Consider the following 15026-nt stretch of genomic DNA (forward strand, 5'->3'; position numbering starts at 1 on the left):
AGTGAAAATGTTACACTGTAAGTTTTTGAAAGATTTTTGTTTGGATGAAAGGCTTAATAATTTATGCTTATATGCTCCAGTATAATAAGATGTGAACTAAAGTGGGCTGGTCTGAAGCATGAAACTCCCAGGGTGGAAATGAGTCCCACTCTGGCCCTGACAAAAATCAAACAAAAAGCAAATTTTCTTGTGATAACAGGTTAATTTCTCTCATTATTGTTGGGAAAACAAAAGACTTTTCTTGAGATAACAGGATAATTTATCATGAGAAATTTCAAATGAAGTTCCCTCACAAAAATAAAACAGAATTTATTAGGATAGACAATGTTATGATTTAAAGTGTATATGAAAACAAATTTCTTGGTGTGATAATGGACCACAGAATCTGCTGGAAACCACATATAACATATGTGTGAAAAAAGTTGTTGAGGAGTGTTGCAGAATTTTACACAATGTTGGATTTCGGGAACACACTAATAACCTGTTTTTGAAGTCATGAACTGAAATTTATGGATCTGGTGGATTTTAAAACCGCTCAGATCATGTACAAAGCAAGAAATAATTTACTACCTGGCATCACACAAAATATGCTCTTGGACAGGGGGTAACTTAAGAGGTAAATTAAATTTGAAACAATGTCGTTTTTTCGCAACCACTCTGAAAAGTATGTGCATATCAGTTTGTGGGGTGATTTTGTGGAACCCACTGGTTAAAAATTGAACAAGGTAAAGATATCTGACAGTTTAAAAAGAGGTACAAAGACAGTGTTTTCTCAAGGTACAAAAATGATTAAAGGGAATGTAAAACACTCGGTGATACTGTATTTTTTTTCATCTTATATTTTTGTATTTGTTTTATATATGGGGTAATATTGGCTATAAAGTATAAAGAAGTGCAGTCACGTAAATGTGGGGTTGTTATATATATATGTGTGTGTGTGTGTGTGTGTGTGTGTGTGTGTGTGTGTGTGTGTGTGTGTGTGTGTATGTGTATGTGTATGTGTGTATGTATGTATGTACTGTGAGGGACTGAGAGACTGCTCACTTCTCACGTACTTCCCCTGGTCTTTCCACGAGCACATATCATACTGAGACTACAGGTCGCTTTCTTTCCTGTGTAACTGAAGGAAGTTGTGATCTCAGTAGTTGGTTTCATTCAAACAGTTGAACAACAGCAAGACGTCAGTGTTCTTGTTATCAGCAGAAAGTGAAATGAAAAGTTTTGTGTCGTCTTTACAGGTAGGAAGCTTTTAAAGATTAAACACAAAAGGTCCAATAGTTGGCCCATGTGGGACCCCACACAGCACGCTTCACATACCACAGCTAAACTTGACTGATTTAGACTAATACAAACAAGGCAGGGTGTTTTTTCCTTTATAGCAGAAAATCAGTTGAGCGAGACTACTGCACCATATATATATATATATACAAAGTGTTATCCCTTCAAAGTGTGGTGGGACTCCTCCAGCAGTGCAGAACAGTGAGTAGGTTGAATGCAGCCTGGGCTGGACTCCTCCCTTGTTCCAACCTCCTAATCAGAGCCAGGCAATATAAGGCACCTGTGGGCCTTTTTTCCTCTTCCTCTTCCTCTTTTCTTGCCTCCTGCTCTGCCCCTGCTGTTGGCTGTGAATGTTTGCTCACACCAGGTGTGCGCCAACAAAAGCCTGTTTGTGTACATTTGTACTTGGACTTTAGTCTTGTTAAGCATGTGCAATGTGTTGGCTGGCCAGTTACCGCTGACTTCCCTCCTGCCCTGCTGTGTATTGGAGCCCAGACCTTGAGGTGGTGAGTAGGGTGGTTCATCACCAGTTTTAATATGAAGTATGGGAGCCCGGCTAATTGTATTTTCTGCCTTGTTTCAGGTTCTCCTGCCCCCCTTTTTACCACTGCTGCTTTGCCCTGTTTTTCTTTTACTTTATATATGGTTCTTTTTGCTTTGCCCTACTGTTTTTGTTTTGCTTTGCCTACGGTTTTTCTTTTGTTTTACTTTGTCAACTGGGGTACATATTTATTTGTTTTTAATTATAGGCTAGGCACCTGTGGTGAGGTCCCTTCACGTTTGAGTAGTTGCACTGGGACAGCAAGAAGGTCCTGAGTCTGAATCCCCCAGCTGGCTTCGGTGCCTGGGTAGTTTATGGCTGGGGCAGGGCCTTTCTGTGCAGAGTTTGCATGTTCTCCTCGTGTCTGCTTGGGTTCTCCTCAGGGTACTCAAGCGTCCTCCCATAGCCTGAAGACATGCAGCATAATAGGTTAATTGGTAACTCTAAATTGCCTGTAGGTGTGAATGTGAGCGTGAATGGTTGTCTGTTTCTATGTCAGCCCTGTGATAAACTGATGACTTGTGCAGAGTGAACCCCGCCTCTCGCCCAGTGTCAGCTGGGATAGGCACCAGCTCCATGTGACAGGATAAGCAGTGATGGACAATTGATGGATGGAACATGCTGAACATTTAAGAGACAAATTACAGAACAAATATCTAATGTTACTCAAATGGAGTTTTGAATGTGACATTTTATTTTTGTTTACAAATAAACAGTTATTGCAGCTATATACTTTCCCTGTCTCCATGTTTTTTACCTGTAGTTTATGTATGTACAACCCATTCGCACTGTCAAATGGAAATCGTGCCAGAAAGCCTTTTTAGGACATGGTTTCAGAGGAAGAGGGCGTTTCAAAGCTGTAACACACCATACCCCAACCTCATGTCAGCTACAAGTTTTATTGCGGAAGCGACAGTTCCCTTTCTTGTCTATCAGAATGGAACATTTTTTGTTTGTCTCTGCTATTTTCCTCATATATTCATATCAAATGCAAGGTAAAAACATATTTTTTCTACTAATATTTCCTGTTTTCCCTCCTTTTACTTTTAAATCTGGTTGCTGTACCTTAGAACGAAAACCTCATGGTAAAAGATATGCAATAAATGAAACTGAATGGAGGAAGTCTCAATTTGAAGTTTCAAATTCAATTATCTGTAATGATGACCTTAGACAAAACAAAGACGAATAACACACTCTGAAAAATGTTAGTATTGTTCACATCTATTTATTTAAGGCAAGGTTCATATTTTTTTTCAAGTCTATATTAATATCATACTGACTTCCTACATCTTCATCAAAGCTATTTTTTGTCATTGTAATTTTCTTATGAGGTGTTATCATCTTTCTACTTCATTTTCCTCCTCGCTGTGAACATAATGTAAAATATGTTATATCATAACATTAAAGCCCAACCACTTTCTGAAACACTGTAGGCTACAGGTATCATGAAGGGACACGTTTTATTTCTCTTTTATTTATTTCTCTTTTTAACATTCGCTTTACTTGCCTCTCATTTTGAAATCACTAATTATCTTGATAATTTGGGATTGACTCAAAATAAGATGATATGTATAGCAAGGTGGTTTTACCATATGGCAATTGTCTGGGGCCTCACCTGCAACGGGGGTCTTGTGAATTTGTTGCTAGAGAGAAAGAAAGATCTCAGGGCAAGTGAAAGAAAAAGAACATGCAAATATGGACAGAAGTTTAAAACTTCTTTGGCTATAAATTCTTATGTTTATTCTGTGGCGTATTACAGAAGAGTATAAACTACACTGCCGGAGTCTCTGTTAGAAAGAGACAGATAGATCCGCGCTATACTCTCATCTCCAGATGTCTGTATCTGTGGAGGACCACTTCTGTCAATTTTTGACGGAGAAAAAAGATAAGATTTGCTATATGAATATTTCTTGAAATAATGACTTACTACCTTAAAATAATGTACTTTATGTAGTATTTCAAAATATTGAGTTAGTATCTCAAAATAATGAAAAAAAAACCTTAAAATAAAGAGTCATTATTTTGAGACACTAAATCATTATCTTAACACACCTAAGTATTATTTAGATTTACACATTTCTTTGAAGATAAATGATGTTAAATTTTAAATAGTTCTGTTATCTATCTATCTATCTATCTATCTATCTATCTATCTGCGTGGATTATGTTTTATATCTAGATTTTGTTTGAAGAAGAAAGCACAAAAAGTACAAAAATATCAGAAGTAGGACTTTAGTTATGCATTAATGTGTTCATAACTTAAATGTTGCAGCTGGTAAATGTGGAGCTGATTTTAATTACTTTATACAATATATTGCTGAGTCCCAACTCCCTCTAGAGGCTCTGAAGCTTTACAGGGGCTCAAAAAAAATCTTCTTAATTTTAACCATTGTAAGAAAACTTAAAAAAAACCTATACCTATACCTCAGCATTTCATTCTATTCTGTGAAGAAATCTAAATGAAATAGTTATTTTTAAAGTTAAGACTGTTATTTAAGATTAGGGCTGCAACGGATCACAGTTGATCCGTGTCCCGTACGGATCACCCTCTACGGTTCGGCACGCATGTGATCCACGGACATGTGAGCATCATAGTTTTACAGTCACTGTTACTTTTGTTTAAGTTATAATACCCGAAATCTCAATGCAGAGTTGCAGTGAAAATACAGGACAGATGCTGCTGTGTGCAGCGCATCTCTGTGAAGAGCGACTGATTTAAAAGCCGTCACATCACCTCGAGTGAAATCCAGACCATAACTTTTTTCACTGATGTAACTGTGCTATCACCAAAGAAACAGATCATAAAACCGTGATGTTTATTGAAACTTTGGTGATATCAGCTGTCTTAACTTCTACACAGCTCCTGTCTGCTCACCGGTGCAGCTGTTTCTCGCTCCGTCTGTGACACAGTGTGTCTGCTGATTGATTGATTGACTCATGACTTTTAACCAATCAGATGTGCTGTCCTGTAGGCGGGACTACAGAGTGTAGTTGTGTATTGTAGTGTATAATGATCTAGGGCTTGTAATCAATATCGTATATTGCCAGCTATTTGGATTACCTATTTATTAGCCCGTGTGAACAGGAAGTACACTTGACAAAAGTCGAACCTTGACGCAGAATGTCTGGACTGGGTGGAGCTTTCTCAAAATAAATACTGTAGATTTTTCAAAAAAAAAATGTTGAGCAGATTAAACACACATACTGTATGTAATGACAAGTATGTGAAAAATAACCTACTGGCATGAATTGCAGTGCTGAAATCATGTAGGACACAAGTTTAAACAAAAGTTTGAAGTAACATACTGAACAAATATGAAAATATGTGATAGTAACACAGAAGGACAAGCTACAGGAAGTTACAGAGTCTAAATTGCCTTTTGTAAGTTGTTTTTTTCTGTTGTATTGTTTTGTCTTTGTTATTATTTTGATTGTCTTTGTTTGCTTTCCTGTTTTTTGTTGTTTACCTCGATGAATATGATGTGTTGTTCAGAGTGTAGGTGTTACAAGCTGTAGCTTCAGCCCACACCTTTTTTGGACTGCCTATGCTCTGTTACTTTTTTGGGATGTTTTTGACTGCATTTAAGTATTTGATTTTTCTTCTAAAAGGCTATTTCTCTATTTAGATGAATTTATGGATTTATTTATAATGATCTAATTTCTATTTGCAGACTGAAATAAAAATTCTAAATTCTAAATTAGGGCGGCACGGTGGTGCAGTGGTTAGCACTGCTGCCTCACAGCAAAAAGGTCCTGACTTCGATTCCCCGGCTGTGGCAGGACCTTTCTGTGTGGAGTTTGCATGTTCTCCCTGTGTCTGCGTGGGTTCTCTCCGGGTTCTCCGGCTTCCTCCCACAGTCCAAAGACATGCATGCTAGGTTAATTGGTAACTCTGAATTGCCCGTAGGTGTGAGTGGTTGTCTGTCTATGTGTCAGCCTTGTGATGAACTGGCAACTTGTCCAGGATGTACCCTGCCTCCCGCCCAGTGTCAGCTGGGATAGGCTCCAGCAGCCCCGTGACCCTTACAGAATAAACAGTTACAGAAAATGAATCAATGAATGAATTCTAAATTACAGGTCTTGCTCGAGGTCAGTTCAAGGCATTTTTAAAGACATTTTCCGCCCTTAATAACCCTTAATAAGCTGAAGGTGCTTCATAATTGTGAACTGATGATGCTGTGGAAATATAGTAGGAATGGAATAACATTCAGTACTGGCCATAAAACCATATATTGTGTTTGATAGTTACTGAATTGTGTCTATTGTTTTTATAGGGTCCAGTGCTGTGACTCCTGTGTTTGTGCAGAAAGGAGAGGATGTGACTCTGAATCTCATGACAGCTGATGCTCCTGAGAATTTTATTTTGGTTGAATGGATCTTCAATGAAAAAAAAATTTTAATAACATTTTTACCTAACAAACCAGTAATATCTGATTCCTACACTGGAAGGGTTGAGTTTTCTGAGGAAAACTTCTCTGTCACATTGAAGAATCTACAGGAAGCAGACAGTGGAGTTTATACTGCACGAGTGAGAGAGATTCAAACAGAAGAAACAATAGCTGAATATAATGTTACTGTTCAAGGTAGGATTGTTTACATTTTTTGGAACTTCAGTGACTGATGTTAACATTTTAGACACTGAGAGAGAGTTTCTGTTGCCATGTTTCTAAACTGTTTTAACCCCCCCTCAGACCCAGTGTCTCCAGTTGAACTGAAGGTGGACTCTGTGTCCAACAGCTCAGACTCCTGTAACCTCACTGTGACCTGCAGCACACAGGACTCTCACATCAGCAGCACTTTCACATGTGACACCAACACCTGCAGTCAGGAGGGAGGACACAGATCAGAGGTCACAACCTCTGGTGCTTCTCTCCGTGTCTACCTGGTGAATGACTCCATCATCTGTAACCATAGCAACCAGGTCAGCCGGACCAAGGATGTGACGGAAATCCAACGTTTCTGCCCCCGAGGTGCTGGTAAGACTCAAAGACAAAACACTTAGTGACAGTGATGCACAATTTATATTTTAGTTCTGGAGACTGCAAAGAGCCATTTTTGGCCAAAAAACAAAACAAAACTCTGCATTGAGTCACAACTATTAAATTCCCAGTTTTCCTTGGATACTGTTTTGGGGTTTCGGCATCCATAGTTAGCCCGGGGAGACTCAAGACTATAGGTTATGTTGCACATTTTAGTTGACAAAATATTGAAACAATTTTTAAAATTCAGTGTATATTCTACACATTTTTCCAATTTAAGAATATACAATGATAAATGAAATAGAATAAAATAAAATATTAAAAAGATTACATTACTAGATTGCATTATTTCTTACTATATATCAAGCCTGTTATCAAGAAACTTGTGTAATTAAAACTGCAGTAAATATCACAGGTTGGTAAGATGTGATCCTACAGTAGCACTCTCTCAATTATGTTACATGACTTTAACCAGGCTTCATTTTCTAATCTAACTTTTGTTTTTCTTTACAGATCCTGGACCACCCCGAAGCCACATTATTTTAGTGTGTGTTGTGGTTGCTTCCAGCCTAGTTGTCACTCTTGCACTAGTTTGTTACTGTCGACAGAGAAAAAGTAAGTCCAAATGTGCATTTTAATATAGAATAGTAAAATCTTCAAAATGCAATTTGTTTACAGTGTTCTACCAAACTTCTTGCACACATACAATTCCTATTTTATTAGACAACACAATTACAATAATTAGAATTAGAATTAGAATGATTAGAATTAACAATATCTCAGATCCTTCATGCAGTATATGGATATAAAACCAAAACTCTTCATTCTTTACCAGAGCCAAACATCTGACTAATATAAAACCCCTTTATGTAGATTTTATGTGACTGTTGCTTCTTTCAAATTGCTTTACCCACAGTAATGTGATTAATGGACACTAGACTATTTAAACTTGTACATGCCTGGAAGCCTGTTCTGTGTCCAAGTGTGAAACAGAATTATTACCAGAACTGATTTTTCATTGTAGAAACTAAACAATCTTAAAATTGGTGCAGCCTTTATGCGTTAGTTTTGTTTCCCAAACTTTCTTTTTTTTTTTTCTGAAGGCCCACTTTTTAAAAATGACAAACCATTGTGTTATTGTGAATCACAACAGGCCTTATTTGTGCATAAATGAACATATGCATACACACATTTAATACTTTACAAATGAGAAATAAGTGCATTTAGACTGAGATAACAGCTCATTGTTTTTATTTCCTCTCATCAAGAAAAAAAAAACACTGAAAAAAGTTGGGACAACTCAAAATTTCAAGGGAAGTTACTGCAATAGATCAAACTCTTAAGTTCTGAAATAAATTTTAAAAAGTTTTGCTGACCTAGCTGAGATAATTTACTACTACTTTACTTACTTGTCCTTTTCGATAAACTTGAATCTCAACAAAAAATGTATTTTTAAAAACTGTTCACAGTGAGCTGTGAACTGGATTTGTCATTATTTGGGTGCTTGAAAATTTTAATTGAAAATACTAAAATATTAACTATTACTCACGTTTACTTTTTTTTTTTTATGACTAAGGACGAAAAGTAAATTATGTCAACAAAACATTTTAGTTGGCAAAACCTTTTTTTAAACATAAGAGTTTGAGTTGAGCTAAAAAATCTATTGAAGTAAGTAGCCTTGAAATTTAGATTTTTATTCACTTTTTTGTTTTCACAGTGTAGGAAATTTTAGTCTACTTCATAACTGAGACAAAATAATCACATTTAGATGCATTCCAATGCTTTATAAAAGTTGTACTGCAGATATAGTCTTTTATTTATTTGGTGACCAAAATAAAATCTCCTGTGATTCACCTGTGGGTCACAACCCAGACTTTGGGAATGACTGCTCTAGTCCATTCATTTTCAGTATTCCCAGGCTGGTTCCCAGGGGCAAGAAAAGGGGGTCTTTGTATGCATTGCTTTTGCTAAATAAGACAAGGAGTCACCAACATCACAAATATCAGAATCCTATAAAAGAGGCTTTAAAGTGTACTGCTGTGTGAGGATGGAGTATTTTAGAGACACTCAAATCTGGACTTTTTGGAGGTGCAGCTTATGTAATGTAAAGAGTTCAGTAGCAGAAACGATAAAGCTTTCAAAATGAAATGAAAACTAATGCAACATGTACTTTTATGATCCACAGATGGAAGACTGGCCATTGATAATACAGTATATGCCAGTCCTCAGGCAAGTATCCATTTTTTTTAACATCACACTCCCAAACTTTCCAGAATATCAGATTTTTAGCCATTTAACAACTGAGACTGGATTTGTATAAACAGGGAAAATAAAGAAAACTCCTTATGCACAACAATCACTACATATTTTCCTGACAAGATGGTCTATTTGTTGTACAAGATGTATTACTAATTTTTGCATTAATCTGCTATTCAAGGTCCTGCTGCTTTCTCTGACCTGCCACCTGCACACTGGATTGCTGGTTATGCTGCTTGTTTGTGCCTAAATGTACCTGATAAATCTCCAGATGCATCCATCTATCCAAACCTGCTACTAAGGTCTTGTCTTGCAATGTATGCTGCTTATGTGTTGTTTGTTTGCATTTATAGTTTTACTTGGATTTTGGAACAGTTTTTGAGAAAATGTGATACACAAACACAGGGGTGGATTTAGGAGTTGAGGAGATCTAGGACTAAGCCCAGTGTTTCTTCCACATGCACTGAAAAAACACTGTTTGCTTCAGCACACGCCAAAATGTTCTGCGCCTGAAATACCGAAATGACTTAAGCACATAAAGTGGACAAAAGGTACTGGAGAACACATATTAACACATAAATTCACACCCTTTAATGATGCAAACAAATGTCTTAATTCACTCAAGATTCAGTCAGCAGCTGGTTGAAGTCATGGTTCAGAATCTGTCTTGTATGGTCCAAAAGACTTGTGTCCACTTTCTGTGGATGGCAGTGCTGGTGGCTTTTTGAAAAATTGCTGGCATGGCCCTTTTGGCCATGCTGAGTCAAACCACGCTGCACTGATTTGCATTTCAATTACCACTTTTAATTCGCTGAGCTTCACCTGTGAGGGACCCTCTAGAGTGGGGCTAAAGTGAGCCTGACCTGCTTCTAAGGGGGCTGCAGTGATGTCTCGCCAACCGCGGCCAACCCATGACAAGCCTCCTTGTGTTGTGATATTCAGTTTGTGCGTGTGCAGGAGAGCAGAGCTTAAGACACTTTTAAAAGGCTCTTTATGATCAGTTCTCAGTACTTTTGTAGCTTCCAACTGAATCTCTGTGTTTTGAAATTTAGTTTCTCTCCTCTGTCACTGTTTGCACTTTCAGGTATCTGCTTTATTTTACCATTTCATAGTCACTTTCATCTGGCCCTGAATGAATACATTTCCTGATCATGCTGCTTCATAATACAAATGTTTAAATAACAAAACAATAGAGATCTTTTATTATGAAGAATTTAAGGACACAGCGTGTTTATCTCAGATAAGTATATAAACTGTTTATCTACTGCTTTACAGCCACTTGACTCAAACCTCCTTGAGCCTCCTCAAGCTAATCTTAAGTTATAAGTTACACCCTCAAGCGGGGAGCCCTGGTGTAATGGAAATGCAAAACACTGTCATATTGAGTTGATGGAGTGGAGTCAAACTGAATCAAGCCAGGCCAGCTCTGTACATGGAAAAGCGTGAGTGAGAGTGAAACACTTCCCTCTTCTGGGTAGACTACGTAGGTTACATACCTGTTAGTGGCATATTACTGCCACCCTGATATACACCAGTACTACATATTGACACACTCACAGAGAGACGACACGCTGATGCAGTCAGAGCAAGACTGAGAGAAATAACTTGTACAATATAATTTACAAAACGTAAAAGATTCAGGGCTTTTGAGAAAAATATATTTGAGCCAACCCCTCAATCCGCCTCTGCACAAACACCAAAACTGTGTTCCAGTTTGCAAAACGCACAAAAGGTGTTGTGGTCTCAAAACTCTTATTTCCATCAATTATCAACCACATACTGGTGTCCAAAGAGACATTACTGCACTACCAGCCCGATTGTCATTTTTTGTTGTTTGGAGTTTGGAGTCCTTGGCTGAGAAGAAAAAAAGGAGAACCTAAGCTGACCTAAGCTTCATGTGCCTTCATACTGAGCCAAAAGTTTTGTTCTTCTGCGTATTCTTGTCTAGACTCGTACACTTGTCTGCCCTTTTTGCCAGCTGTGCTTTCAATGTGATAGTTGTCTGCAAAGCACAACTTAAGATCAAGATAAAATAAAGAGAACTATTTGACAAGAACCAGAAATTTAAATTTTCAGTTGCAGAACAAATCAAGAGACAGAGAAAAAAGATAATTTGCCTTTGTCTTTTGCTAAATGCAACATACTGTACTCTGTGTTATCAAAGCAGCGCAAATGTTTTGTTTGCTTATGTTTAAGTTGCAATATATTATGCTTTCACATTTTTAGACACATCTTCAAAAAAAACAAACAAATTTGCTATCATGTTATGAATAGCAGGGTTCTCTCTTTTGTGCTTAATGATACAGAAGTTTGTAGTTAGTGAAGGACGTGTAGATCTACTTTTAATTTTAGTTAGATTACCTCACATGTTAGAAATAGGGACTTAAGTAAAAACAGCCAACAACTTTTGCCAAAAATGTATGTGATTTATTTTTAAGGTGGAAGCTACAGACCGACCTCTGAATGATGCTGCTCCTCCAGCCACTATCTACAGCTCAGTGAAACCTCACACTGGCTCCATGGGATCCACTGAGCCCACAGGCAGAACTCTGCCAGACAGCCTGTATGCTCAGGTAGAGAGGTCTGGCAGGTCCTAAAACCATTCATCAGGATCCACATCCTGCACCGCTTTACCAGATTGGTGTTGCTCCAGCTGCTGACACAGCACAGGATCCAAATATAACATTCATTCAGTTTAGGATCTTCTGCTGTGCAGAAATACCTTCTTTGAGCATATTTCTGTACTATGTGGTTCAGCAAAGCCACTGGGATGAATATGACTGCAACACCATCAAAGGTAGTATGCATTAAGGCCCTGAAATGAACCCAGGAGTTTGAGCTGCACTAACTGCGGGGCTCAGCGCGAGCTGAACAGCACACAGTGTGGAGAGAGACCCATTACTTGATGCAGAGTTAAGCTGTTTCACCGCCGCTCGTCTGCCAATCAGATCAAAGTACATTGCTCTAGGAAACCTGAGTCTGAGAAGCTGTGACCAGCCAATCAAGTCAAGGCAGGCAGCCATTGGACAATAATCAATCATCAATCAGATCTTATCTTCATATTAAATAAAAGAATGTAACTTTTAACTGCCTCAGGAACACCACTATTCAAAAGAAGAGATAAAGAGAAGATAACAAGTCCAATAAAGTCTCGGTCTCAAAGTGTACAAAAGTATCAATTTGGTACTGTAATAATTAAATTAAGAACTATAACCAGAATTACCTTATCAATAGCAAGTAAAGATTGAAGGCTTTGGAGCTCTGCCTGTACAACAGCAATTATACCAGCCGATACATTCAAAAGTATTTTTTTTTCATGATAATCACATAAAACACACAATTAATCTAACTAAAGAAAAAAAGCCAAAGCTTTGCATGTTGCTGTTAGCTGATGAGCCCAGCTAGGTGTGTTCTAGTGGTGAATGAGAGTTTTTGCTGTGTTGATCCCATTGTGCAGAGAGGAGGGAAACTGGCTGCTTATTTGTCGTCCTTGCAGAGTTAGCAGCTCTGGTGCTAACTTGCTTGAAAGGGAAAAAAAATGAAATTAAAGGTTTTCTTAGTGGAGGCTCTAAGGAAAAAAATGTTAGGAACCACTGATTTACGGTATGAAAATGTGACTTTCAAGACTGGTGAGATTTGGAGCAGTGCTGTGGGATTGTTCAGTTATTATACCCTATATTTTATGTAATCTGTATGTTATTGTATGTGACACTTTATGAGCATGTGTTATGTATCTTAGCTTGCAACAAATATAGTGGCTACTAAAGAAGGCTGGTCTGTCTGAACAGAAGTACACTGAAATTATCTTCTGTTACATGATATGCAGTATTGTTCTTATTGACTTGAACTAACAATATTCAACTGAAAATCATATACTTGCTTCTTGTAGACTTGAAAAAGGTTTTCAGCCAATTAATTAAGTTACAAACTTGCTCCTTAACCACTTCACGTCTCCTGTCCTACATGAATCCGGTGTGTCTTTATTGTCCCTGGAGTCAGAGTGCGGTCAGTGCAGCTGAAATGTAAAATCTCTAAAACCTCCATTGGTCTCAGGGGCTGAATTGCACAGGACCACTAACTGAGCTAACTTGCTAATGGCAGCTACAACACAATACCTCATATTCTTCCTTTTTTAATGGCAACTTGCTACCAGGCGGAGCATTACTGTCATCTACTGTTATGTTCTACAATACAGTTACTAACAGTGTGCCGGAAAAAATTTCCATGCTGCAACGTTCCCCGAGGCCTGATGGTGAGGTGAAGCTGCCAATTGGAATTTTAGTTGTTGTTTTTTTCTGTGACTGAAAATAAATGAAAATATTGTCAGTTAAGACTCTTAGAATGAAACTCTTTTGTCAACTACAAGGGAGCAAATCAATCAATCTTAGTTCAAATCATGACTGTTATTCATTGAGCAAAATGTCCATAAACTTTCTGTCGTGCATTCAGAGTATCAAGTGTGTTTCTTCCAACAGCAGCTCTGATTAATTTCTTGCTGAAAAACTCTCAATATTAGATTATATCTTTTTAGATTAAATCCAATTTTATTGTCATTGAACAAAGTACAAGTATTGAGACAGAGAGATGCAGTATACCAGAGATGATCTGATAGTTTCTGTTAATTTACATAGTCACAAAAAGTATATGATGAGTACCAGATGTACCAGAAACTTCTTCTTCTTATTATTATCATTATTAGAATTATTAATTATGAGATGTTTTTGAGAATATTGTAAATACGATCACATGCAGTGTTAGATACAGTGTACTGATCAAGACTATTTTTTGCATGTTTTTGTTCTTGACCATACAAATATGTCATAATTTTGTTGTTTTTTTCAATAAAGCATCCCCCAAAAGCACTATTTAACACTGTTATCTTTGTAAAATCATATTTATTTACAACACAATTTCTGGCTATAATAATGATTACTCAAGAAAAATCATCAGCATTTGTATTAAAAGTGCTTTGTGGAGTTTCATTGTTAAGATGCAATGCTTATATTTATATTAAAGCCACTAGAAGGAGTTTCTAACTGTTATGAAATAGTCTCAGTTTATTACCACTGCCTCTATATGACCTACATAAACATATGTCCTTGAGAAAACCAGCTAGATCTGTACAGTTGTTTGTAATGTCCACCACTGGGTCAGAATCTCCTTTAAATGAGATGAAATGAACCTGTGTCTACATTTTCACAGGAAAAGTTACACTGAGTAGAATGTTTGTCAGTCAAAAAGAAGAAGAAGAGATATTTCTTTGAATTTTTCACATTATATTTTGTGGTTATGGTGGCGTAAACACTACCACTTCTGTCCATATGGGCTCCAAATGTTTTTACCTAAATAATTATTAAAATGATTATCAAAATAGTTGCTTCAGCAACTCAGTCAACTAATTGATCAGTTTACAAATTCTTTCAGCTGTACTTGTATTGTTGGGTCATTTAATTTATATCAAAACATAATTATTTATGAACTCTTCATGTGTTTTGTGTGCAAAAATCAGAATTGAATGAATGTAAAGTAATGGTGTCAGATAATTGTAGTGAAGTTAAAAAACAAACTATATTTCCACCTGAAATATTGTGGAATCAAAGTAGAAAGCATAAAAAAATATGTAATCAAGGAAGTATGAGCTTCTTAATTTAATTTCTTAATTAAGTAGGCCTACAGTACTAAGTTACATTTTCATTGTTATACATATAGAAGGAGGCTCATTAATCTCCTCTTCCAAAGGGAAAATCTGGAGTGACTTTGTGGTGCTCAGTTCATGAATCTGAATAAAGAAGCCTGCTGATCACTGCATCACAAAGATACACCTTACAGAGTGTCTGTCCACTTGTTCTGCTTCACTACAGTAGAAAAATGTGTGTGCTCTGTTTTGTTCTCACTGACAGACCACAGAGCTAAAGTCAGTTGTTTTTCCTGTCAAAACCACACAAAGCGTCACAATGTTACCATGTTCATGT

At 37.2% G+C, this 15026-nt stretch overlaps 1 protein-coding gene across 1 annotated transcript; it reads left to right on the forward strand.

The window, feature by feature from the left end:
• The first annotated feature begins 2738 nt into the window (after positions 1-2738).
• Positions 2739-7395, forward strand: LOC146318015 (CD48 antigen-like). Its single transcript, XM_084733114.1, has 3 exons — positions 2739-2814; positions 6094-6402; positions 6511-7395. The coding sequence occupies exons 1-3, from the start codon at positions 2757-2759 to the stop codon at positions 6819-6821; spliced, it is 678 nt and encodes a 225-aa protein (XP_084589240.1). The 5' UTR covers positions 2739-2756; the 3' UTR covers positions 6822-7395.
• The last annotated feature ends 7631 nt before the right edge of the window (positions 7396-15026 follow it).

Source organism: Lutjanus erythropterus, chromosome 12, assembly GCF_056507025.1.
Source record: "Lutjanus erythropterus isolate fLutEry1 chromosome 12, fLutEry1.hap2, whole genome shotgun sequence".
Taxonomy (NCBI): Eukaryota; Metazoa; Chordata; class Actinopteri; order Lutjaniformes; family Lutjanidae; genus Lutjanus; species Lutjanus erythropterus.

What these genes read in the sequence shown, in the direction of transcription:
- LOC146318015 (XM_084733114.1), top strand. Translation starts at nt 2,757, where the DNA reads ATGGAACATTTTTTGTTTGTCTCTGCTATTTTCCTCATATATTCATAT. An exon ending in ATATTCATATCAAATGCAAG is followed by an intron (nt 2,815 to 6,093) that starts GTAAAAACATAT and finishes TTGTTTTTATAG; the next exon opens with GGTCCAGTGCTGTGACTCCT. An exon ending in ATATAATGTTACTGTTCAAG is followed by an intron (nt 6,403 to 6,510) that starts GTAGGATTGTTT and finishes ACCCCCCCTCAG; the next exon opens with ACCCAGTGTCTCCAGTTGAA.